General features: G+C 38.1%; 1 protein-coding gene across 1 annotated transcript in view; it reads left to right on the top strand.

Moving 5' to 3' along the window:
• Positions 1 to 24583, top strand: part of CARMIL3 (capping protein regulator and myosin 1 linker 3) — a 252398-nt gene that overhangs the window by 192364 nt on the left and 35451 nt on the right. Inside the window, exons 28-34 of the mRNA XM_053702312.1 lie at positions 8235 to 8322; positions 8976 to 9095; positions 20145 to 20208; positions 23040 to 23269; positions 23561 to 23658; positions 24074 to 24329; positions 24479 to 24568. Of these exons, the coding sequence (XP_053558287.1) occupies positions 8235 to 8322; positions 8976 to 9095; positions 20145 to 20208; positions 23040 to 23269; positions 23561 to 23658; positions 24074 to 24329; positions 24479 to 24568 (946 nt within the window). The remainder of the gene's footprint in view (positions 1 to 8234; positions 8323 to 8975; positions 9096 to 20144; positions 20209 to 23039; positions 23270 to 23560; positions 23659 to 24073; positions 24330 to 24478; positions 24569 to 24583) is intronic.

Here is a 24583-nt window from a genome sequence, read left to right as displayed (position 1 = left end):
TCACAAACTAGGATTTCAATTGTGCCCATCTTATTGGCATTAAAGGACAAGAAACAAAAGGGCCAGTCTAGCTTCTCCAAAATATTCCGTAACACCAAGAACCTCCACTGATTTATGAGACATCATAAAATAGTTATTGTAGGTATTTATTGGCACATGTGGTGATTAATCTGTTTTATTATTTTTCATTCCATTAGTAAAGGGTGAATTGCATAAAGGGTCAGGTAGAGTTGGTTAAAGGGACATCGTACACTTAATTTTCCTTTGCATAAATGTTTTGTAGATGATCCATTTATATAGCCCATCTGGGGTTTTTTCTGTGTATTATATAGTTTTTCCTATTTTTAAATAACATTCAGACTCCTAACCAAGTATCAAAGTTTAGATGTATACTGATGTCTACAGACTTCAACTTGCTCCTGTTTGTGTAAAGGGTCTTTCTTTCATGTAATTGGCAAGAGTCCATGAGCTAGTGACGTATGGGATATACAATCCTACCAGGAGGGGCAAAGTTTCCCAAACCTCAAAATGCCTATAAATACACCCCTCACCACACACACAATTCAGTTTTACAAACTTTGCCTCCTATGGAGGTGGTGAAGTAAGTTTGTGCTAAGATTTCTACGTTGATATGCGCTTCTCAACATTTTGAAGCCTGATTCCTCTCAGAGTACAGTGAATGTCAGAGGGATGTGAAGGGAGTATCACCTTTTGAATGCAACGGTTTTCCTCACGGGAGATCTATTTCATAGGTTCTCTGTTATCGGTCGTAGAGATTCATCTCCTACCTCCCTTTTCAGATCGACGATATACTCTCATATTCCAGGGTTGTGAACATGACTAAGGGTTGACTACCCGAAACGTTGTTCTATTTTCTACCTGCTCCCACTATGTGCTAATAAAGGAACTTTTTATGGATGATGAGAAGTGGTGCTGCTGCATTTTTTGGAGATATTTGATACTCTCATATTCCATTACCTCTACTGATAACCGTTTCAGTACTGGTTTGGCTATCTGCTATATGTGGATGGGTGTCTTTTGGTAAGTATGTTTTCATTACTTAAGACACTCTCAGCTATGGTTTGGCACTTATATTTGCCATGATTCAAGTTTCAGTATATTTCCTTTTGCAGACTGTCAGTTTCATATCTGGGAAATGCATTTTTCAGGAAAATGTATTTCTTACCTGGGGTTTAGTCTTTTTTCGATTGACTATCATTTTAAATTCGCGGGCAGAATTAGGCTTGCGAGGGCGCAAAATGCCAAACTATATTGCGTCATTTTTGTCGCAAGATTTTTTTGGTGCAAAGTTACGTTTGATTACACAAATTCGTCATTTCCGGCGTCTTTGTCGACGCTGAGTCCTTTCACAAGGTTGCGTCTTCAATGACACGAGTGTGTCATTTCCAGATTTTGTTAGCGCCAAAAAATGTTCTGTTTGTTTGTGCGTCATACTTGGCGCCAAATATTTTCATTATTTTAAAACCCATTCCTATATGCCTCTTACCTTTTTTTCTATCAGAGGGCTAGAATGTTTACATTTTTTCCCATTCCTGAAACTGCCATATAAGGAAGTTGATAATTTTGCTTTATATGTTGTTTTTTCTCTTCTCAATCTGATCCTGTCTCAGAAATCACTGTTGGAATCCTGCTGACTGATATCAGTTCTACCAAAGCTAAGTACATTTGTTGTAATCTTGTGGAGATTATATCTCCAGCTGTGGTTTGTAATAAATTGTCATGTTAAACTTTTACATGCAGAGAATGTGTCCATCAGTAATAGTACATTGCCTGTTGCTGTTCTTTAGCATCTAATGTACAAGATATATCTGTGAATTTATAAAAAATTATTACTGATTCTATTCAGAAGGCTTTGTCTACCATCCCGCCTTCTAATAAATGTAAAGGTCTTTTAAAACTTCTCATAAAGTTGATGAAATTTCAAATGCCCGACCTCATACTGAATTATAATCCTCTGATGAGGATCTATCTGATTCAGAAGATCCTTCCTCAGATATTGACACTGACAAATCTACTTATTTATTTAAATGCAGTACATTCGTTCTTTGTTGAAGAAGTGTTGATTATATTGGTAATTGAGGAGACTAGTCCTCTTGATATTAAAACTAGTAAACATTTAAATTCTGTTTATAAACCTCCTGTGGTTATTCCAGAGGTTTATTCCAGTTCCTTATGTTATTTCTGATATGATTTCTAAGGAATGGAATAGGCCTGGTACTTCTTTTATTCCTTCTTTAAGGTTTAAAAAATTGTTTCATTTGCCAGCAGTTAGATTGGAGTTTTGGGAAAAGATCCCCATAGTTGATGGGGCTATTTCTACTCTTGCTAAACGTTCTACTATTCCTATGGAAGATAGAACTTCTTTTAAAGATCCTTTAGATAGGAAACTTGAATCTTATCTAAGGAAAGCTTATTTATTTTCAGGTCTTCTTCTTAGGCCTGCAATTTCTTTGGCTGATGTTGCAGCTGCTTCAACTTTTTGGTTGGAAGCTTTAGCGCAACAAGAATCGGATCATGATTTGTCTAGCATTGTTAACTTGATTCAACATGCTAATAATTTCATATGTGATGCCATTTTTTAATATCATCAAAATTGATGTTAAATCTATGTCTTTAGCTATTTTAGCTAGAAGAGCTTTGTGGCTTAAATCTTGGAATGCTGATATGACTTTTAAGTCCAGATTGCTATCTCTTTCTTTCCAAGGTAATAAATTATTTGGTTCACAGTTGGATTCAATAATTTCAACTGTCACTGGGGGGAAGGGAGTTGTTTTGCCTCAGGATAAAGAGCTAAGGGTAAATCTAAAGCTTCTAACCGTTTTCGTTCTTAAATAAGGAACAGAAACCTAATTCTTCCCCCAAGGAATCTGTTTCCAATTGGAAGCCTTCTTCAAATTGGAATAAATCCAAGCCATTTAAGAGATCAAAGTCAGCCTCCAAGTCCGCATGACGGTGCGGCCCTTATTCCTTATCAGCTGGTAGGGGGCAGATTAAGATTTTTCAAAGATGTCTGGATCAATTCGATCCAAAATCATTGGATTCAGAATATTGTCTCTCAGGGGTACAGAATAGGATTCAGAGTAAGACCGCCTGTGAGAAGATTTTTTTCTCTCACGCATTCCAGCAAACCCAGTAAAGGCTCAGGCTTTCCTAAAGTGTGTTTCAGACCTGGAGTTATCTGGGGTAATCATGCCAGTTCCGTTTCAGGAACAGGGTCTCGGGTTTTATTCAAATCTATTCATTGTCCTAAAGAAAGAAAATTCATTCAGACCAGTTTTGGATCTAAAATTTTGAATCGATATGTAAGAGTACCAACTTTCAAAATGGTGACTATAAGGTCTATTCTGCCTTTTGTTCAGCAAGGGCATTATATGCCCACAATAGACTTGCAGGATGCATATCTTCATATTCCAATTAATCTAGATCGCTATCAGTTCCTGAGATTCTCTTTTCTAGACAAGCATTACCATTTTGTTGCTCTTCCTTTTTGACCTAACAGCAGCTCTAAGAATCTTTTCAAAGGTTCTTGGTGTCCTACTCTCTGTTATCAGAGAGCGGGGTTTTGCAGTGTTTCCTTATTTGGACGATATCTTGGTACTTGCTCAGTCTTTACATTTTGCAGAATCTCACACGAATCAACTACTGTTGTTTCTTCAAAGACATAGTTGGAGGATCAATTTACCAAAAGGTCTTTGATTCCTCAGACAAAGGTAACCTTTTTAGGTTTCCATATAGATTCAGTGTTCATGACTCTGTCTCTAACAGACAAGAGACATTTTAAATTGGTTGCAGCCTGTCGGAACCTTCAGTCACAGTCATTCCCTTCAGTAGCTATGTGCATGGAAGTTTTAGGTCTCATGACTGCAGCATCGGACGCAATCCCCTTTGCTCGTTTTCACATGAGACCTCTTCAGCTTTGTATGCTGAACCAATGGTGCAGGGATTATACAAGGATATCACAATTAATATTGTTAAATCCCAATGTTTGACTTTCTCTGACTTGGTGGTTAGATCACCATTGATAGTTCAAGGGGCCTCTTTTGTTCATGCAACCTGGACTGTGATCACAACAGATGCAAGTCTTTCAGGTTGGAGAGCTGTTTGGGGGATCTCTGACAGCACAAGGAGTTTGGAAATCTCAAGAGGCGAGATTACCAATCAATGTTTTGGAACTCCGTGCGTTTTTCAGGGCTCTTCAGATTTGGCCTCTGTTGAAGAGAGAACTATTCATTTGTTTTCAGACAGACAATATCACAACTGTGGCATATGTCAATCATCAGGGTGGGACTCACAGTCCCCAAGCAATTAAAGAAGTATCTCTGATACTTGCTTGGGCGTAATCCAGCTCCTGTCTAATTTCTGCGGTTCATATCCCAGGTATAGACAATTGGGAAGCGGATTATCTCAGCCGTCAGACTTTACATCCAGGGGAGTGGTCGCTCCATCCAGATGTGTTTTCTCAGATTGTTCAGATGTGGGGTCTTCCAGAAATAGATCTGATGGCTTCCCATCTAAACAAGACACTACCCAGGTACCTGTCTAGGTCCAGGGATCCTCAGGCGGAAGCAGTGCGTTGACACTTCCTTGGTGTTATCAACCTGCTTATATTTTCCCGCCTCTAGTCCTTCTTCCAAGAGTGATCTCCAAAATCATCATAGAGCAATCGTTTATGTTGCTGGTGGCTCCAGCATGGCCTCACAGGTTTTGGTATGCAGATCTTGTTCGGATGTCCAGTTGCCAACCTTGGCCACTTCCATTAAGGCCGGACCTTCTGTCTCAAGGTCCATTTTTACATTAGGATCTCAAATCATTAAATTTTAAAGTATGGAAATTGAATGCCTAGTGCTTAGTCATAGAGGTTTCTCTGACTCAGTAATTAATACTATGTTACAGGCTCGTAAATCTGTTTCTAGAAAGATTTATTATCGAGTTTGGTAGATTTTTATTTCATGGTGTTCTTCTCATAAATTCTCTTGGCATTCGTTCAGAATTCCTAGAATTTTACAGTTTCTTCAGGATGGTTTGGATAAAGGTTTGTCTGCAAGTTCCTTGAAGGGACTAATCTCTGCTCTTTCTGTTTTATTTCACAGAAAGATTGCTAAACTTCCTGATATTCACTGTTTTTTGTACAGGCTTTGGTTTGTTTCAAGCTTGTCATTAAATCAATCTCTCCTCCTTGGAGTCTTAATTTGGTTTTGAAGGCTTTACAGGCTCCTCCTTTTGAGCCTATGCATTCTTTGGACATTAAACTACTTTCTTGGAAAGTGTTGTTCCTTTTGGTCATCTCTTCTGTTAGAAGAGTTTCTGAATTATCTGCTCTTTCTTGTGTATCTCCTTTTTCTGATTTTTCATCAGTATAAGGCAGTTTTGCGGACTTCATTTAAATGGTTGTGGATTTTAACAACATTAATAGAGAAATTGTTGTTCCTTCCTTGTGTCCTAATCCCAAGAATTATTTGGAGAGATCCTTACATTCTTTGGATATGGTAAGAGCTTTGAAATATGTTGAAGCTACTAAAGATTTCAGGAAGACTTCTAGTCTATTTGTTATCTTTTCTGGTTCTAGGAAAGGTCAGAAGGCTTCTGCTGTTTCCTTGGCTTCGTGGTTAAAGCTTTTGATTCTTCAAACTTATTTGGAGTCGGGTCAAGCCCTGCCTCAGAGAATTACAGCTCATTCTACTAGATCAGTCTCCACTTCATGGGCTTTTAAGAATGAAGCTTCAGTTGATCAGATTTGCAAAGCAGCAACTTGGTCTTCTTTGCATACATTTACTAAATTCTACTGTTTTGATGTATTTGCTTCTTAAGAAGCAGTTTTTGGTAGAAAAGTTCTTCAGCCAGCTGTTTCAGTTTGATTTTTCTGCTTATGTTTAAGTTTTTCTTTTCATTTATGAGAATACACTTATATTTTGGGTTGTGGATTAATTTTTTTCTGCGGAAAATGGCTGTTTTTATTTTATCCCTCCCTCTCTAGTGCATGGAGTTCCACATTTTGGGTATTGCTATCCCATACATCACTAGCTCATGGACTCTTGCCAATTACATGAAAGAAAAAGTAATTTATGTAAGAACGTATTCACAACAATTAAGTAGAAAAGTGGCTATAACGGTATAAGGTATGTCCAGAAAGACCAGGAGAATTGCACCCTCCTTTAATAAATAACAAAACACAAGGGTATATATGCAAGATAAAAAAGTTTATATATAAATGCAATCATGGTTCAATAAATTTATACATATACAAAATAGACACAAAGACACACATAAAAGACAACACATGGGCCCCTCATACAACTCTAAAAGTGACTAAGCCAGCTAATAATGAAATACCTAATGCTCAATGCACCGCTAACTAAAGTGCCAAATGTCATTCAACTTGTGCCAGATGGTGAAAAACTTGCAGTCATGTATCCTAATGTGTATACTTGATGACTTGTGCCATAAACAGAGATATCAATGGTCAGTTTGTACGTCACGATTTATATCATATAGTGACAACTGCAGCATGCAAAGAAAATAGCAAGTAGCAAGTAGATCAGTAGACGTCAGTCATTTAGTCTTGTATCCCAATGTAAATGCTTGATAGCTGGTACCATAAATAATGATATTAATGGTCAGTTCATAAGTCACAGTTCATCTCAAATAATGTAGTAGCAGTTGCAGCATGCAAAGCAAGTGGCAAATAGCAAATGAATCAATAAGCAACAAGTTGATCATATTATATTATGCCCAAACGATTAAGCATGAGTAAAGTGACACCAGGCATGCAAAGTCACTTAAAGAAAGTAAATGAAAACTCCCGCTATAACCCTGTTTGTGGTATCCACATTAGTGCTGTTAGAATGGAGAGAAGGTAAGTGTTCGTTATCGATATCCGTTAACAGATGGACAGATAGTCATACCATATCCAGGAGGTGCAGCACAACAACCGTGGGATCCCCCCACTTTTACCCGCTATCTTCTAACATTCCCTGTGTGGAGGAGAAGTGAGTTGAACGTCCATCATCCAAGTACTCATCAGTAAGGAGAGGTAGTATATATGGGTCATCACGCCTCCTGGATATTATATGACCATCTGTCCATTTGTTAACAGATATCGATAACGAACACTTACCTTCTCTCCATTCTAACAGCACTCATGTGGATACCCCACACAGGGTTATAGCAGTAGTTTTCATTTACTTTCTTTAAGTGACTTTGCATGCCTGGTGTCACTTTACTCATGCTTAATCGTTTGGGCATAATATAATATGATCAACTTGTTGCTTATTGATTCATTTGCTATTTGCTACTTGCTTTGCATGCTGCAACTGCTACTACATTATATGAGATGAACTGTGACTTATGAACTGACCATTGATATAATTATTTATGGTACCACCTTATACCGGTATAGCCACTTTTCTACTTAATTGTTGTGAATATTTATTTACCAGGCTGCACCTCCTCAAGTATAGATTGGTAAAAGGATTATAATATACTTAATATTATGTATGGTTGAGCTTACTAACTTTTCCCTTCTTTTTTTTATGTAAGAACTTACCTGATAAATTCATTTCTTTCATATTGGCAAGAGTCCATGAGGCCCACCCTTTTTATGGTGGTTATGATTTTTTTGTATAAAGCACAATTATTTCCAAATTCCTTTGTTGAGGCTTTTTACTCCTTTCTTTATAACCCCACTACTTGGCTATTCGTTAAACTGAATTGTGGGTGTGGTGAGGGGTGTATTTGTAGGCATTTTGAGGTTTGGGAAACTTTGCCCCTCCTGGTAGGATTGTATATCCCATACGTCACTAGCTCATGGACTCTTGCCAATATGAAAGAAATGAATTTATCAGATAAGTTCTTACATAAATTATGTTTTTCATATGCAGGGGAAGGGGAGGAGTGTCTTCTCTTCCTGCTTTCTGAGCCCATTTTACTGGGTGTCCCAGTCTAACCTCATCAACAGTTACTAAATTGGGAGCTTCTAAGTATGTTTTTAAAACGTTTTATATTGGATTTTTATATCAGTATCTGTGCATATTCTTTATAGTAGTGTCAATTCTATGCAGTTATATAAAAATGATTGTATACTGCCCCTTTAAACATACTATAGAACCAAGTGACAACAAACGTATGGCAAACTGAATGATGGCCGATTTATTGTTTTTGTACAATAATGTAAACGTGTAGCATTGATGGTCTGGCATGTCTGATTGTTGTTCCAGGGCTGCACAACTCTCCCTCATGACACGTCTCAGTAACTCTGTTCTCGAGCAAGTTCTGCAGGAAATGCAGAGGACACACAGGAAGCTGGTAACTACAGTTAAAAACTCAGTGGAACATAAAACATCCTATGATAACAAAGCACTGCATAAAACACAACATAGCAAGAGAAAATATTGGATCAAACATGACATGTCAGTCACTACAGGATAAAGCAGCGACCTGCATGAGAATGCATAGAAGACCACTGCACAAGAAAGCATGAGACTGCATGGGACAACACAATACAGAAAGGGGAAACATGAGAAAGCAAAATTCAGCATGGAACTGCATGACACAGACGGAAAAATAAGACGGCATGCAATCATTTCAACATCTCATCAGTCCTCACTTGAAATCTCTCCATATTTAATGTATATTGCCATTTATTTTCTTCACAAATAAGCTGACCCATTTTGTCCATTCACAATTGCATTTTTTTTTCTAAAAACCCCTGCACACAAAGCCTTTGTAGAAACCCCTTCTTTATGTGTAGATGTTGCCTGGGGGCCTTCTTTAATCAGTAGATGTTACAAATAGGACTACTGCAGCATGGCTATCATTATGTCTAAGAAAAGGATGGAGAAATATTACTTCCATCCCTAACTATATGTTAACCCCTTGTCTGTCAGAGAGAACGTCAACATAAACTTGCCTTAACTGTATTATTTCTAAACTATATCCTCTCGCCTTTCTCATCTCAGTCCCGTCATAGAACACAGCTGCAAACTCTGATGGAGGAGGAGCAGAGGATTATGGGATATCTGCCACATACACCGCCAAGAAAGCAGGACTCTCATGAAGGAGAAATGTATTCCAACATAGTAAGATACATGACATTCTCCATACCTGCTTACCTCACATTTATGATTGAAAGTATCTGCTCTTAAAGAATGGTAAAGTCATTACTATTTTGGATAATACAGTTAATTTATACCTGGCTTAATACTAATATAATATACTATACATTCAAGAGCGGAATGAAAATAATTATTATAGGAATTAAATGTGATTAATGATCAAATTCATAATATATATTGCAACTCCCAAGATACCTTAAAAGTGTTAGGTATACAGAGACATACAGTAGCCATACTTTTACAAAAAAACAGACATACATGAATACATAAAAATGTTGGAATGGAAAAGAAAATAATAGTTGGGATTAAAAACACAGAGCCACCATTGTTTTTCTTCATGAAAGGTAAAAATAGTTATCTATCAGTTGTCTTGGTGTCTTCAACTGAGTTGAAACTATGTATCTGGACTTGTGCCATCTAATTACTCCTAGTCAATTTCACCAATCATACTAATCCTACACACATTTACATGCACCCACAAATATTTATTAATACATAAATAAAGCACATTAAAGGGGCATTAAACGCTAAATAAATGCTAGATAGAATGATGCATTCATAGAAAAGATTAGTCTTGTAGATGTATTTTTTAAACTTTAATTAGCTGTTTAAATATTAACAAAATAAGTGTAAAGTTTTAGTGTCTATAAAACAATGGGAGCTGTCATGTTGTAACTTAGGTTACCATCTCTGCTGTGGCCAATAATTAGATGGCAAAGGTCACTAGAGTGTGCAGCCAATAGCTGTGTGGAATGTAACAGTGTTCTGCACCTACATTTCAGGAACTGAAAAGCTCACAATTTCAGAATGGAATTACAGGAAAAGGGGACAAAATAAATAATGAAAGCATATTGCAGACTTTTTTTATATATACGATTTATCATTTTATATTACCATCTCAAAGTGTTTAATGTCACTTTAACCCTGTTTGCATAATAAACTTGCAGGTTATCAGGCAGGCTTCCTGTGTTAGCTACTATGGCCCCCATCTCTGTATCCCTGCTCCTTTGTTTTAGGCTTCCAGTTTTTGTCTCCTTAAAGGGAAATTATACTCTCTTTTTCTTTGCATAAATGTTTTGTAGATGATCTATTTATACAGCCTTTCTCTTTCATGTAATTGGCAAGAGTCCATGAGCTAGTGACGTATGGGATATACAATCCTACCAGGAGGGGCAAAGTTTCCCAAACCTCAAAATGCCTATAAATACACCACTCACCACACCCACAATTCAGTTTTACAAACTTTGCCTCCTATGGAGGTGGTGAGGTAAGTTTGTATTTGATTTTTATGATTTCTTCTGTGATAAGCGCTTTTAAGCATTCTGAAGCCCAATTGCTCTCAGAGTACAGTGTTTGTCAGAGGGATGTGAAGAGAGTATCGCCTGTTTGATTTTATGGTTTTCCTCGCGGGAAATCTTTTCAAGGGTTCAATGTTATCGGTCGTAGGGATTCATCTGCTACCTCCCTTTTCAGATCGACGATATACTCTTATATACCATTACCTCTGCTGATAGCTTTCTGTACTGGTTTGGCTATCTGCTATATGTGGATGGGTGTCTTTGCGGTAAGTATGTATCATTATTTTAAGACACTCTCAGCTATGGTTTGGCACTTTATGCATTAATATAAAGTTTTAAATATATGTATTTTACTTATATTTGGCATGAGTCAGGTCTATGTGTATTTCCTTTTGCAGTCCAGCAGTTGCATTATGGTAATCATGTTTAGGAGGCTTGTCTTACCTGGGGTATAGTCTTTTTTTCAAATTGACTTGTTTTTCTATTGGAAAACTGGCGGGCAAATTAGGCTCGCGAGGGCGCAAAATGCTGTTATTTATTGCGTCATTCTTGGCTCGAGAAATTTTTTTGAGCGCGAATGTGCGTCTGTCATGACGCAAGTTCATAATTTCCTGCGTCTTAGTTGACGCTAGGTTGTTTGGCGCGAAATTGTGTTTGTTATGACGCGAGTTGCGTCATTTACGGATGTTTGTTGACGCCAAAAAAGTTCTCAACTTCCTTTTGCGTTGTGCGTCATACTTAGCGCCAACAAATTTAGTTGTATTTTACCTCACTTCCTATATACTCCTTGCCTTTTTTATGCTCAGTGGGCTATGCTATTTGCTTTTTTTGCCAATTTTAGCATTTGCATTTTTTCCCATTCCTGAAACTGCTATATGTGGAAATAAGATATTTCTGTTTAATGTTATTTTTTCTTTTTTTTTTACATTTTACAAAATGTCTCAATCTGATCCTGTCTCAGAAGCTGCTGTAGGAACCATGCTGCCTGAACACAGTTCTACCAAAGCTAAGTGTATCTGTTTTAAGATAGTGGCGATCATATCTCCAGCTGTAGTATGTAACAGTTGTCATGATAAGCTTTTGAATGCAGAAAAGGTTTCTATTAGTGCTAGTACAGTATCTTTTGTTCCTTCAACATCTAATCATGATTGTTTGCTTCAACATGCTAATCATTTTATCTGTGATGCTATTTTTGATATAATCAAGATTAATGTTAAATCTATGCCTTTGGCTATTTTAGCTAGAAGAGCTTTATGGCTCAAATCATGGAATGCTGACATGGTATCTAAATCTAGATTACTATCTCTTTCATTCCAGGGTAATTATTTGTTTGGTTCCCAGTTGGATTCAATTATTTCAACTATTACTGGGGGGAAGGGAGTTTTTAATCGGTTTTGCTCCTTTCGTCAGAATAGAGAACACAAAACCACTCCTTCGCCTAAAGACTCTGGCTCCAATTGGAAGCCATCCTCGAGTTGGAATAAATCCAAGCCTTACAAGAAACCAAAGCCAGCCCCCAAGACTGCATGAAGGTGCTACCCTCGATCTAGTTTTGCTGGTGGGGGGAAGATTGAAATTAATTCAAGATGTTTGGGCAGGTTCCATTCAGAATCATTGGAATCAGAATATTGTCTCCCAGGGGTATTAAATAGGTTTCAGAATAAGACCTCCTGTGAGAAGATTTTTTCTCTCTCACATTCCAATAAATCTTGTGAAAGCTCAGGCTTTTCTGAAATGTGTTTCAGATCTAGAGCTTTCAGGAGTTATTGTACCAGTTCCAATTCTGGAACAGGGTCTGGGTTTTTATTCAAATCTATTTATTGTCCTGAAGTGGGAACATTCTTTCAGACCAGTTCTGGATCTGAAGTTTTTGAATCATTTTGTAACAGTCCCAACTTTCAAGATGGTGACTATAAGGACTATTCTGCCTTTTGTTCAGCAAGGTCATTACATGTCCTCAATAGACTTACAGGATGCGTATCTTCATATTCCGATTCATCCAGACCACTATCGGTTTCTGAGATTCTCTTTTCTAGACAAGCATTACCAGTTTGTTGCTCTTCCATTTATCCTAGAAACAGCTCCAAGAATCTTTTCAAAGGTTCTTGGTGCCCTTCAATCTGTAATCGGAGAGTAGGGTATTGCTGTGTTTCCTTATTTGGATGATATCTTCGTACTGGCTCAATCTTTTCATTTAGCAGAATCTCACATGAATCATCTTGTGTTGTTTCTTCAAAGACATGGTTGGAGGATCAATTTACCAAAGAGTTATTTCGATTCCTCAGACAAGGGTCACCTTTTTAGTGTCCATGACTTTGTCTTTAACAGACAAAAGACAAATGAAATTGGTTTCTGCCTGTTGAAAACCTTTAGTCTCGATCATTCCCTTCAGTGGCTATGTGCATGGAAGTTTTAGGTCTCATGACTGCAGCATCGGACGCGATCCCCTTTGCTCGTTTTCATATGAGACCTCTGCAGCTTTGCATGCTGAATCAATGATGCAGGGATTATACTCGGATATCACATTTGATATATTTAAAACCCAACATTCAACTCTCTTTGTCCTGGTGGTTAGTCCATCAACGGATTATTCAAGGGGCCTCTTTTGTTCATCGTGCCTGGACTGTGATTTCAACAGAAGCAAGTCTCACAGGTTGGGGAGCTGTCTGGGGTCTCTGACAGCACAAGGAGTTTGGAATCCTGAAGAGGCGACGTTACCAATCAATATTTTAGAACTCCGTGCTATTTTCAGGGATCTTCAGGCTTGGCCACTGTTAAAGAGAAAATTATTCATTCGTTTTCAGACAATATCACAACTGTGGCATTTGTCAATCATCAAGGGGGGACTCGCAGTCCTTTAGCGATGAAAGAAGTATCTCAGATACTTTCTTGGGCTGAATCCAACTACTGTCTAATTTCTGCAATATATATTCCAGGTGTAGACAATTGGGAAGCAGATTATCTCAGTCGTCAGTCTTTACATCCAGGGGAGTGATCTCTCCATCCAGATGTATTTTGTCAGATTGTACAGATGTGGGGTCTCCCTGAAATAGATCTGATGGCTTCCCATCTAAACAAGAAGCTTCCCAGGTACCTTTCCAGGTCCATGGATCCTCAGGCGGAGATGGTGGATGCGTTAGCAGTTCCTTGGTTTTACCAACCTACTTACATTTTTCCGCCTCTAGTTCTTCTTCCAAGTGTGATCTCCAAGATCATATTGGAACAATCTCATGTGTTTCTGATAGCACCAGCATGGCCTCACAGGTTTTGGTATGTGGATCTTGTCCAGATGTCCAGTTGCCAGCCTTGGCAACTTCCTTTAAGGCTGGACCTTCTGTCTCAAGGGCTGTTTTTCCATCAGGATCTCAAAGCGCTAAATTTGAAGGTATGGAAATTGAACGCTTAGTACTTAGTCATAGAGGTTTCTCTGACTCATTGATTAATACTATGTTACAGGCTTGTAAGTCTGTTTTAAGGAAGATTTATTATCGAGCTTATAAAACCTATATTTCATGGTGTTTTTCTCATAAATTCTCTTGGCATTCTTTTAGGATTCCTAGAATTTTACAGTTTCTTCAGGATGGTTTGGATAAAGGTTTGTCTGCAAGTACATTGAAGGGACAAATCTCTGCTCTTTCTGTTTTATTTCATAGAAAGATTGCTAAACTTACTGATATTCAGTGTTTTGTTCAGGCTTTGGTTCATATCAAGCCTGTTTTTAAATCAATTTCTCCTCCTTGGAGTCTTAATTTGGTTTTGAAGGCTTTGCAGGCTCCACCTTTTGAGCCTATGCATTCTTTGGATATTAAACTACTTTCTTGGAAAGTGTTGTTCCTTTTGGCTATCTCTTCAGCTAGAAGAGTTTCTGAATGGTCTGCTCTCTCTTGTGAGTTTCCTTTTTTTGTGAATTCTAACAACATTAGTAGGGAAATTGTTGTTCCTTCCTTGTGTCCTAATCCCAAGAATACTCTTGAAATATCTCTACATTCTTTGGATGTTGTAATAGTTTTGAAATATTATGTCGAAGCTACTAAAAATTTCAGGAAGACTTCTAGTCTATTTGTTGTTTTTTCTGTTCCTAAGAAAGGTCAGAAAGCCTCTGCCATTTCTTTGGCATCTTGGTTAAAGCTTTTGATTCACAAGACTTATTTAGAGGCGGGACAGTCTCCACCTCAGAGAATTACAGCTCATTCTACATCAGTCGTCACTTCTTGGGCTTTTAAGAATGAAGCTTCGGTTGATCAGATTTGCAAAGCAGCAACTTGGTCTTCTTTGCATACATTTACTACATTTTACCAATTTGATGTATTTGCTTCTTCTGAAGCAGTCTTTGGTAGAAAAGTTCTTCAGGCAGTTGTTTCAGTTTGATTCTTCTGCTTATGATTTAAGTTTTTTTCTTGAAATTTATGTGAAATATATAAGAAAGACTTACGCCTAGATTTAGAGTTTTGTCGGTAACGACCCTTTTTTTCCCCCGCACCTTTTAAATACCGCTGGTATTTAGAGTTCACATAATGGCAGGGTTTTCAGTGCTTTAGGCTCCAAAAAGGGAGCGTAGAGCATAATTTAACGCCACTGCAACTCTAGATACCAGCGGTGCTTACGGACGCGGCCAGCTTCAAAAACGTGCTCGTGCACGATTCCCCCATAGGAAACAATGGGGCTGTTTGAGCTGAAAAAAAACCTAACACCTGCAAAAAAGCCGCGTTCAGCTCTTAACGCAGCCCCATTATTTCCTATGAGGAAACACTTCCTACGTCTGCACCTAACACTCTAACATGTACCCCGAGTCTAAACACCCCTAACCTTACACTTATTAACCCCTAATCTGCCGCCCCCGCTATCGCTGACCCCTGCATATTATTTTTAACCCCTAATCTGCCGCTCCGTACACCCCCGCCACCTACATTATCCCTATGTACCCCTAATCTGCTGCCCTAACATCGCCGACCCCTATATTATATTTATTAACCCCTAATCTGCCGCCCCCAACGTCGCCTCCACCTAACTACACTTATTAACCCCTAATCTGCCGACCGGACCTGAGCGCTACTATAATAAATGTATTAACCCCTAATCCGCCTCACTCCCGCCTCAATAACCCTATAATAAATAGTATTAACCCCTAATCTGCCCTCCCTAACATTGCCGACACCTAACTTCAAGTATTAACCCCTAATCTGCCGACAGGAGCTCACCGCTACTCTAATAAATTTATTAACCCCTAAAGCTAAGTCTAACTTTAACCCTAACACCCCCCTAAATTAAATATAATTTAAATCTAACAAAATAAATTAACTCTTATTAAATAAATTATTCCTATTTAAAGCTAAATACTTACCTGTAAAATAAACCCTAATATAGCTACAATATAAATTATAATTATATTATAGCTATTTTAGGATTTATATTTATTTTACAGGCAACTTTGTATTTATTTTAACCAGGTACAATAGCTATTAAATAGTTAAGAACTATTTAATAGCTAAAATAGTTAAAATAATTACAAAATTACCTGTAAAATAAATCCTAACATAAGTTACAATTAAACCTAACACTACACTATCAATAAATAAATTAAATTAAATACCTCCAATTACCTACAATTAAACCTAACACTACACTATCAATACATTAATTAAATACAATGCCTACAAATAACTACAATTAAATAAACTAACTAAAGTACAAAAAATAAAAAAGAACTAAGTTACAAAAAATAATAAAATATTTACAAACATTAGAAAAATATTACAACAATTTTAAACTAATTACACCTACTCTAAGCCCCCTAATAAAATAACAAAGACCCCCAAAATAAAAAAAGGCCCTACCCTATTCTAAATTAAAAAAGTTTAAAGCTCTTTTACCTTACCAGCCCTGAAAAGGGCCCTTTGCGGGGCATGCCCCAAAGAATTCAGCTCTTTTGCCTGTAAAAAAACCCACATACAATACCCCCCCCCAACATTACAACCCACCACCCACATACCCCTAATCTAACCCAAAGGCCCCTTAAATAAACCTAACACTAAGCCCCTGAAGATCTTCCTACCTTATCTTCACCTCGCCGGGTATCACACCCATCCGTCCTGGCTCCAAAATCTTCATCCAACCCAAGCGGGGGCTGGCGATCCATAATCCTGCGGCTGAAGAGGTCCAGAAGAGGCTCCAAAGTCTTCATCCTATCCGGGAAGAAGAGGCGATCCAGACCGGCAACCATCTTGATCCAAGCGGCATCTTCTATCTTCATCCGATGAGGAACGGCTCCATTGTGAAGACCTCCAGCGCGGATCAATCTTCTTCCTCCGACGTCCAACTGAAGAATGACGGTTCCTTTAAGGGACGTCATCCAAGATGGCGTCCCTCGAATTCTGATTGGCTGATAGGATTCTATCAGCCAATCGGAATTAAGGTAGGAAAATTCTGATTGGCTGATGGAATCAGCCAATCAGAATCAAGTTCAATCCGATTGGCTGATCCGATCAGCCAATCAGATTGTGCTCACATTCTATTGGCTGATCGGAGCAGCCAATAGAATGCGAGCTCAGTCTGATTGGCTGATAAGGTAGGAAGATCTTCAGGGGCTTAGTGTTAGGTTTATTTAAGGGGGGTTTGGGTTAGATTAGGGGTATGTGGGTGGTGGGTTGTAATGTTGGGGGGGGTATTGTATGTGTTTTTTTTACAGGCAAAAGAGCTGAATTCTTTGGGGCATGCCCCACAAAGGGCCCTTTTCAGGGCTGGTAAGGTAAAAGAGCTTTGAACTTTTTTAATTTAGAATAGGGTAGGGCATTTTTTTATTTTGGGGGTCTTTGTTATTTTATTAGGGGGCTTAGAGTAGGTGTAATTAGTTTCAAATTGTTGTAATATTTTTCTAATGTTTGTAAATATTTTATTATTTTTGTAACTTAGTTCTTTTTTATTTTTTGTACTTTAGTTAGTTTATTTAATTGTAGTTATTTGTAGGCATTGTATTTAATTAATGTATTGATAGTGTAGTGTTAGGTTTAATTGTAGGTAATTGGAGGTATTTTATTTAATTTATTTATTGATAGTGTAGTGTTAGGTTTAATTGTAACTTAGGTTAGGATTTATTTTACAGGTAATTTTGTAATTATTTTAACTATTTTAGCTATTAAATAGTTCTTAACTATTTAATAGCTATTGTACCTGGTTAAAATAAATACAACGTTACCTGTAAAATAAATATAAATCCTAAAATAGCTATAATATAATTATAATTTATATTGTAGCTATATTAGGGTTTATTTTACAGGTAAGTATTTAGCTTTAAATAGGAATAATTTATTTAATAAGAGTTAATTTATTTAGTTAGATTTAAATTATATTTAACTTAGGGGGGTGTTAGTCTTAGGGTTAGACTTAGCTTTAGGGGTTAATCCATTTATTACAGTAGCGGCGAGATTCGGTCTGCAGATTAGGGGTTAATAATTGAAGTTAGGTGTCGGCGATGTTAGGGAGGGCAGATTAGGGGTTAATACTATTTATTATAGGGTTATTGAGGTGGGAGTGAGGCGGATTAGGGGTTAATAACTTTATTATAGTAGCGGTGCGGTCCGCTCGGCAGATTAGGGGTTAATAAATGTAGGCAGGTGGAGGCAACATTGAGGGGGGCAGATTAGGGGTTAATAAATATAATATAGGGGTCGGCGGTGTTAGGGGCAGCAGATTAGGGGTACATAAGGATAACGTAGGTGGCGGTCGGCAGATTAGGGGTTAAAAAAATTGAATCGAGTGGCGGCAATGTGGGGGGACCTCGTTTTAGGGGTACATAGGTAGTTTATGGGTGTTAGTGTACTTTAGAGCACAGTAGTTAGGAGCTTTATAAACCGGCGTTAGCCCAGAAAGCTCTTAACTACTGACTTTTTTCTGCGGCTGGAGTTTTGTCGTTAGATTTCTAACGCTCACTTCAGCCACGACTCTAAATACCGGCATTAGAAAGATTCCATTGAAAAGATAGGATACGCAATTGACGTAAGGGGATCTGCGGTATGGAAAAGTCGTGGCTGGAAAGTGAGCGTTAGCCCCTTTAATGACTGACTCTAAATACCGGCGGTAGCCCAAAACCAGCGTTAGGAGCCTCTAACGCTAGTTTTGACGGCTACCGCCCAACTCTAAATCTAGGCCTTATTTTTTTGTGGATTTAAGTTTTTTCAGCGGAAATAGCTGTTTTTATTTTATTTTATCCCTCCCTTTCTAGTGACTCTCCTGTGGTCTCCCACATCTTTGGTATTTCTATCCCATACATCACTAGCTCATGAACTCTTGCCAATTAAATGAAAGAAAACATAATTTATGTAAGAACTTACCTGATAAATTAATTTCTTTCATATTGGCAAGAGTCCATGAGGCCCACCCTTTTTTATGGTGGTTATGATTTTTGCATAAAAAGCACAATTTTATTTCCAGTTCCTTCTTTTGTATGCTTTTTTACTCCTTATTCTATCACCCCACTACTTGGCTATTCGTTAAACTGAATTGTGGGTGTGGTGAGGGGTGAATTTATAGGCATTTTGAGGTTTGAGAAACTTTGCCCCTCCTGGTAGGATTGTATATCCTATACATCACTAGCTCATGGACTCTTGCCAATATGAAATAAATGAATTTATCAGTTAAGTTCTTACATAAATTATGTTGTTATTTTTTTTAAATGATAGTTTTGCTTATTTTTAAATAACATTGTGCTGGTTTTCAGACTCCTAAACAAGCCCCAAAGTTTTAGGAGAATACCAACGTATACCTACTGCAGCTTTCTCCTTTTTGTGTAAAGAGGCTTTTCATATGCAAAGGAAGGGGGGTGGGGGAGTATCTGAATATTTCCCAGTTTCAGTGGGTGTTCTAGATAAGTCTTTTAACGGAGCTAAACTGGTAGCTTCTCAGTAAGTTTTTAAATGGTATTATACTGGATTTTTATATCAGTATCTGTGCATATTATTCTTTATATTAGTGTCTATTACATGCAGTTAAATGAAAATTGGTGTATACTGTCCCTTTAAAGATGCTGTCAGGCAATTGTCATTGACATAGTAGTCATCTGATAGTTTAGAAATATTATACTCTGTATGAGTGTGCCCATATTTGGCAGATGACTTTGGAGTCCCCCCCCCCCCCTCTTATTTTATAATAAACCTTGATGTTTAGAGTGTCAAATTATTGCTATATGACAAAACTCATTTCATATAGGTTACCAAATGGTTAAAATACTGTCTCTTTTCTTTTAAGTCTCTAATCACTGATAAGTATCATAGATCCTCAGATTACTCAGACACGTTGCATGCCATTCTTTTTTATAATTAATGTACCATTCAACTATTTCACATGGCTGTAATGATTCAGCATTCAGACAGATAACATGATTCACATTAGCTGTCCAATCAGATGAGTAACCTGTCTTCCAAATAATTAAAAGGCTGCTTAGACAATTCATATAGCTGTAGCGTTTATGACCCTTTTAAAATGAATTGTCCACAAGAAGATGATATACACTTATCATAACTTACGTTATATGGTTAGTTTAATGATTGATAGGCTAATTAAACATGTCACATAACTTTCTTTATTAAAAATAGCCTCTAATCATTGAAAGACCCTTGCTATTCACATTTCACAGAACTTTCCCCATCATTTACTGAGTGCTCAGACAGTAAAATCATTGTAATTTGAACCACAGCAGATTTTCATCTGTCTCTATTCCTAGGATACAATGGTGATAAAGCGACGTCTTCAAGGCAGAAAAATACGACCAGTATCTGCATTCATCAGTAAGCCCATAAATATACTCTATGTACATCCTGTAAAACTTTCTCTGATCCATTCCAAATATCCATAACCCAGTAGCTCATGCATTTTATACCGACCATACCCTATCCTTAGCCATTTATATAATCATATTTTTTACAGAGTAAGATCCTGAGGAGGAGTGAGAAAATATTTATGGGCTAAACAAAGTTATATCAAGAGGAATCTGAATATATAGATGTGTGTTTGCATTAAAATTATATAGGAAATGCTTACTTAAACTATATAAAAGGTTTTGTAGATATTTACCATGATCTGTTGAGAAAAAAAAAAAAAGCTAAAGCAACAATTTATGAGACAAACGGAAAATAAAGTATTTGTTTATTTAAGTTATTTCAGTACAGGGGGGCAGCGTTTTTCAGTGAATTTTTAGAATAAGGATTTCAAATTGTATGATTTAACACTTAGCTTTCTGAATATGAATATTTTCTGTATATGATAGTAGAAGGTATAGATTATTTGAGACTTTGGGGCCAATTTATCAAGGGCAGAATGGCCCCTGTTTCCATGCGAGCCTTCAGGCTCGCTGGCAACAGCAATTATGAAGCAGCGGTCTTAAGACCTCTGCTCCTTAACTGCTCTGAGGCTGCGGACATCAATCCGCCAGATCTCATACGATCGGGTTGATTGACATCCCCTGCTAGTGGCCGATTGGCCGCGAATCTGCAGGGGGGCGGCATTGCACAGCAGTTCACAAGAACTGCTTGTGTAATGATAAATGCTGACAGCGTATGCTGTTGGCATTCATCGATTTCTGTTGGAGAGACCGATGATAAATCAGCCCCTTTATATTATGAAGATGTCCATCGCCTAGATTACGAGTCTTGTGCTATAGAGGGTGTGAAACGATAGCGCTGCCATTACAAGTTTCCGAAAAGCCTCCTTGTGTGTGCGATATGGTGGCGTTTAGCTCCCTACCGCACAAAATCCAAGGGCTTTCCCCATAGACATCAATCGGGAGAGAGTGTTGGGAAAAAAACTAACACCTAAAGCGTGGAATGGTGATCGCTGTAACGCAACCCCATTTATGTCTATGGGGGGAAAAAAATTACGTTTAAACCTAACACCCTAACATAAACCCCAAGTCTAAACACCCCTAATCTGCCGCCCCTGATATCGCCGACATCAAAATAAAGTTATTAACCCCTAATCTGCCGCTCCCGAAATCGCCGCCACTAGTAAAAGTTATTAACCCCTATTCTGCCGCTCCCTGACATCGCTGCCACTATAATAAAGTTATTAACCCCTATTCCCCGCACCCCCAATATCGCCGACACTATAATAAAGCTATTAACCCCTAGTTCGCCGCTCCCCAACATCGCCGCCACTAAATACAGTTATTAACCCCTAAACCTCTGGCCTCCCACATCACCGCCACTAAATAAACATATTAACCCCTAAACCGCCAGCCCCCCGAATTGCAAAAAACTAAATTAAACTATTAACCTCTAAACCTAACAACCCCCTAACTTTAAATTAAAATTACAATATCCCTATCTTATAATAAAAAAAAATTCCCATTGAATTTAAAAAAACCTAAGTAAAAAACTGACAATTAACCTAATATAACAATTATACTAAACTATTATACTAAAATTAAAATGACTACCAATTAAATAAACTAAATTACACATTGAAAAAAAACCTAACACTACTAATAAAATGTAAGTCTAAAATAAAAAAAAAAAAAAAAAAAAGGGCATTTAGCTCTTTTACCTAAAGCCCAAACCCTATATCTAAAAAAAAAACACCCCAAAAAAGTTAAACAAAAACCTAACACTAACCACCGATGATCCACTTACAGTTTCTGAAGTCCGGACATCCAGGCGGCGAGAAGTCTTCATCCAGGCGGAGAGGTCTTCATCTATCCAGGCCGCGTCTTCTATTCTTCTATCTTCATCCCGGCGGCGTCTTCTATCTTCTTCCCGGTGGCACGGAGCGGGTCCATCCTTGAAGACATCCGGCCTGGATGAATTTTGGTAGCTCTCATCCTATTGACTGAATTTAACAGCCAAAAGGATTTCAGTAGCTCTCATCCTTTTGGCTGATTTGAATTTCAAAAATCAAATCAAATCAGCCAATAGGAATGCAAGGGACGCCATTTTGAAAAGGCTCCCTTGCATTGAAGATTCAGTGTACAGCGGTGGCCATATGAAGAGGAAGTTCCGCGCCGGATGTCTTCAAGGATGGACCCACCCCGCCGGGATGAAGATAGAAGATGCCACCGGGATGAAGATAGAAGATGCCGCCTGGATGAAGATAGAATACACCGCCTGGATGGATGAAGACCTCGTCCCCTGGATGAAGACTTCTCGCCGTCTGTATGTCTGGACTTTAGAAACTGTAAGCAGATCGTTGGGGGTTAGTGTTAGGTTTTTTTTTAACTTTTTTTGGGTTGTTTTTATTTTTAAAATAAGGTTTCAGGCTTTAGCTAAATGCCCTTTTTCAGGGCAATGAAAAAGAGCTGAATGCCGTTTTAAGGGCAATGCCCATACAAATGCCCTTCAAAACTCATAACTACATGTCTCAGATAGCGGAATGAATCGTGTCGGTATAGGTTGGAATGCAAGCCTCACCGCACAACTTGTAATACCGGCGCTATGGCAATCCGTAAAACTCGTAATCTAGGTGAGATATTCTTATTTGCTATCATTCATTTGTTTCTCACGTTAGACCATGTGTTTCAGCATCCCCTCATCTATACATTCACATTATCATTTCTGAATATGACTCCTAATAACCAAATACACAAATTGTCTCTTGCTTTTCTGTTTTTCTAACATTATTTTGGTAGGTGTGAGTGAGCAGGAGCTGAGCCCCAGGACCTTAGATCTGGGGTCTCCTGGATCTCGAGACCTCAGTTCTCCCCCGCCACTCTCTTCTTCTGCAAGCAGTCAACTGTCTCGCTCTCTCAGTGTTTCTTTGGAAGGTCTATCTGACCTCCCCACAGAGGGGGGAAAACTGCAGCATCAAACCAGGGATCGACCCAAACAGCAGTCAAGACGAGCTCCTGGTGGAGGCAGGGTGAGATTGGGGAGCAGTGTTATATGCGTTGGGGAGGAAGGGTAATCTTTTATTGGAGATGTAGCATCTTATATAACAAAGATATATTTTACTGAAACAGTGGTAGATAAATAGTATAATCTCTTGATATATCACTCTTTTAAATATAGGACTGGGACTAAGGTTCCAAAGCAGATAACAGAATTGGCAAACAATGTTACATGTACTGTAGCTTATCAGCCTACAAGTACTGTAGATTTCCCTATGCATATGAGGAAGAAGTGACAGTCTTTAACTAACTAATTCTATAAGGTCCGGGGTCCTGCTTCTGATTCAGAATGCCCAGACACAGCTCTGGATGAGGGATTAGAAGACTTCTTCCATCGGACAGTTATGACACAGTCACAAAGGTACTACCACAGAATGTTAATTGTATTATTTCACACTATAGAATTTTAATTTTATAATTTCAACCCTTTTACATAACTCCTAGAGTGTAGGCCCAAATTGGTAATAATTTATAGTATCCATTCTTTAAGTTAATGATATATAGCAAGAAATCCTAACTGCCAATGCATAGTATTGAGGCCAGTGAAGCCAAACAATATGTTGGTAGCAGTGAAGTCCCAGCAAAATTATGAGTGTCTCCTTGGGTACATGTACCATAGGTTTAACCATTTGTGTAACAATAACAATTACATTGTTAAACACTTATTTAATTCCACATAGGATATATTTATATAACATCATTATTTTACTTATAATAGTGTGCCAGTATTGCACCATGGCTTTACACTCTCTCCTCTATTTTTTACCCCACCAAAGTGTCTCTCAGGGACCCTCTGGGGATCCAGCTGCACCTCCAAAGAGAAGGCGTCGGAGCCTGTTCCACTTTCGGCGTAGCAGGACACCTAAACGTGATAGGGGAAGACCTGCCCCCCCACCTTCCCCTGGTCCAGAGGGGGGCAAAGATCACCTAAAATTGGAAGGATTACCAATAACTAATGGGAATACAAACAGCAATGGAACTGAAGATGACTACATGGCAGTAGTAAGAGGGCTGCCTGGCCGAGGCACACCGGTGAGAGGGAAAGATTGAAGGGGGGGAAACATGAGAAGTGTAAAAAAATGTATAAGATACAGAAATATATAGCAAGTGTAGAAATAGAAAATACAGGAAAAGAACAGATAATATAACAAAAAGTGAATATCTTGTATTTTATCTTACAGTCCTTTGAGCAGATTCAAGATGAGGTACAGCCTTCAAGAGTACGAGGGGTCCCACTACCTGGAATGGAAGGAGTTCGACTGTGGAGGGAGGTAAGTAAAGAAAAT

The sequence above is a fragment of the Bombina bombina genome, chromosome 2 (genome assembly GCF_027579735.1).
Source record: "Bombina bombina isolate aBomBom1 chromosome 2, aBomBom1.pri, whole genome shotgun sequence".
In the NCBI taxonomy this organism is placed as follows: Eukaryota; Metazoa; Chordata; class Amphibia; order Anura; family Bombinatoridae; genus Bombina; species Bombina bombina.
This window is presented reverse-complemented; position numbering and strand designations above follow the sequence as displayed.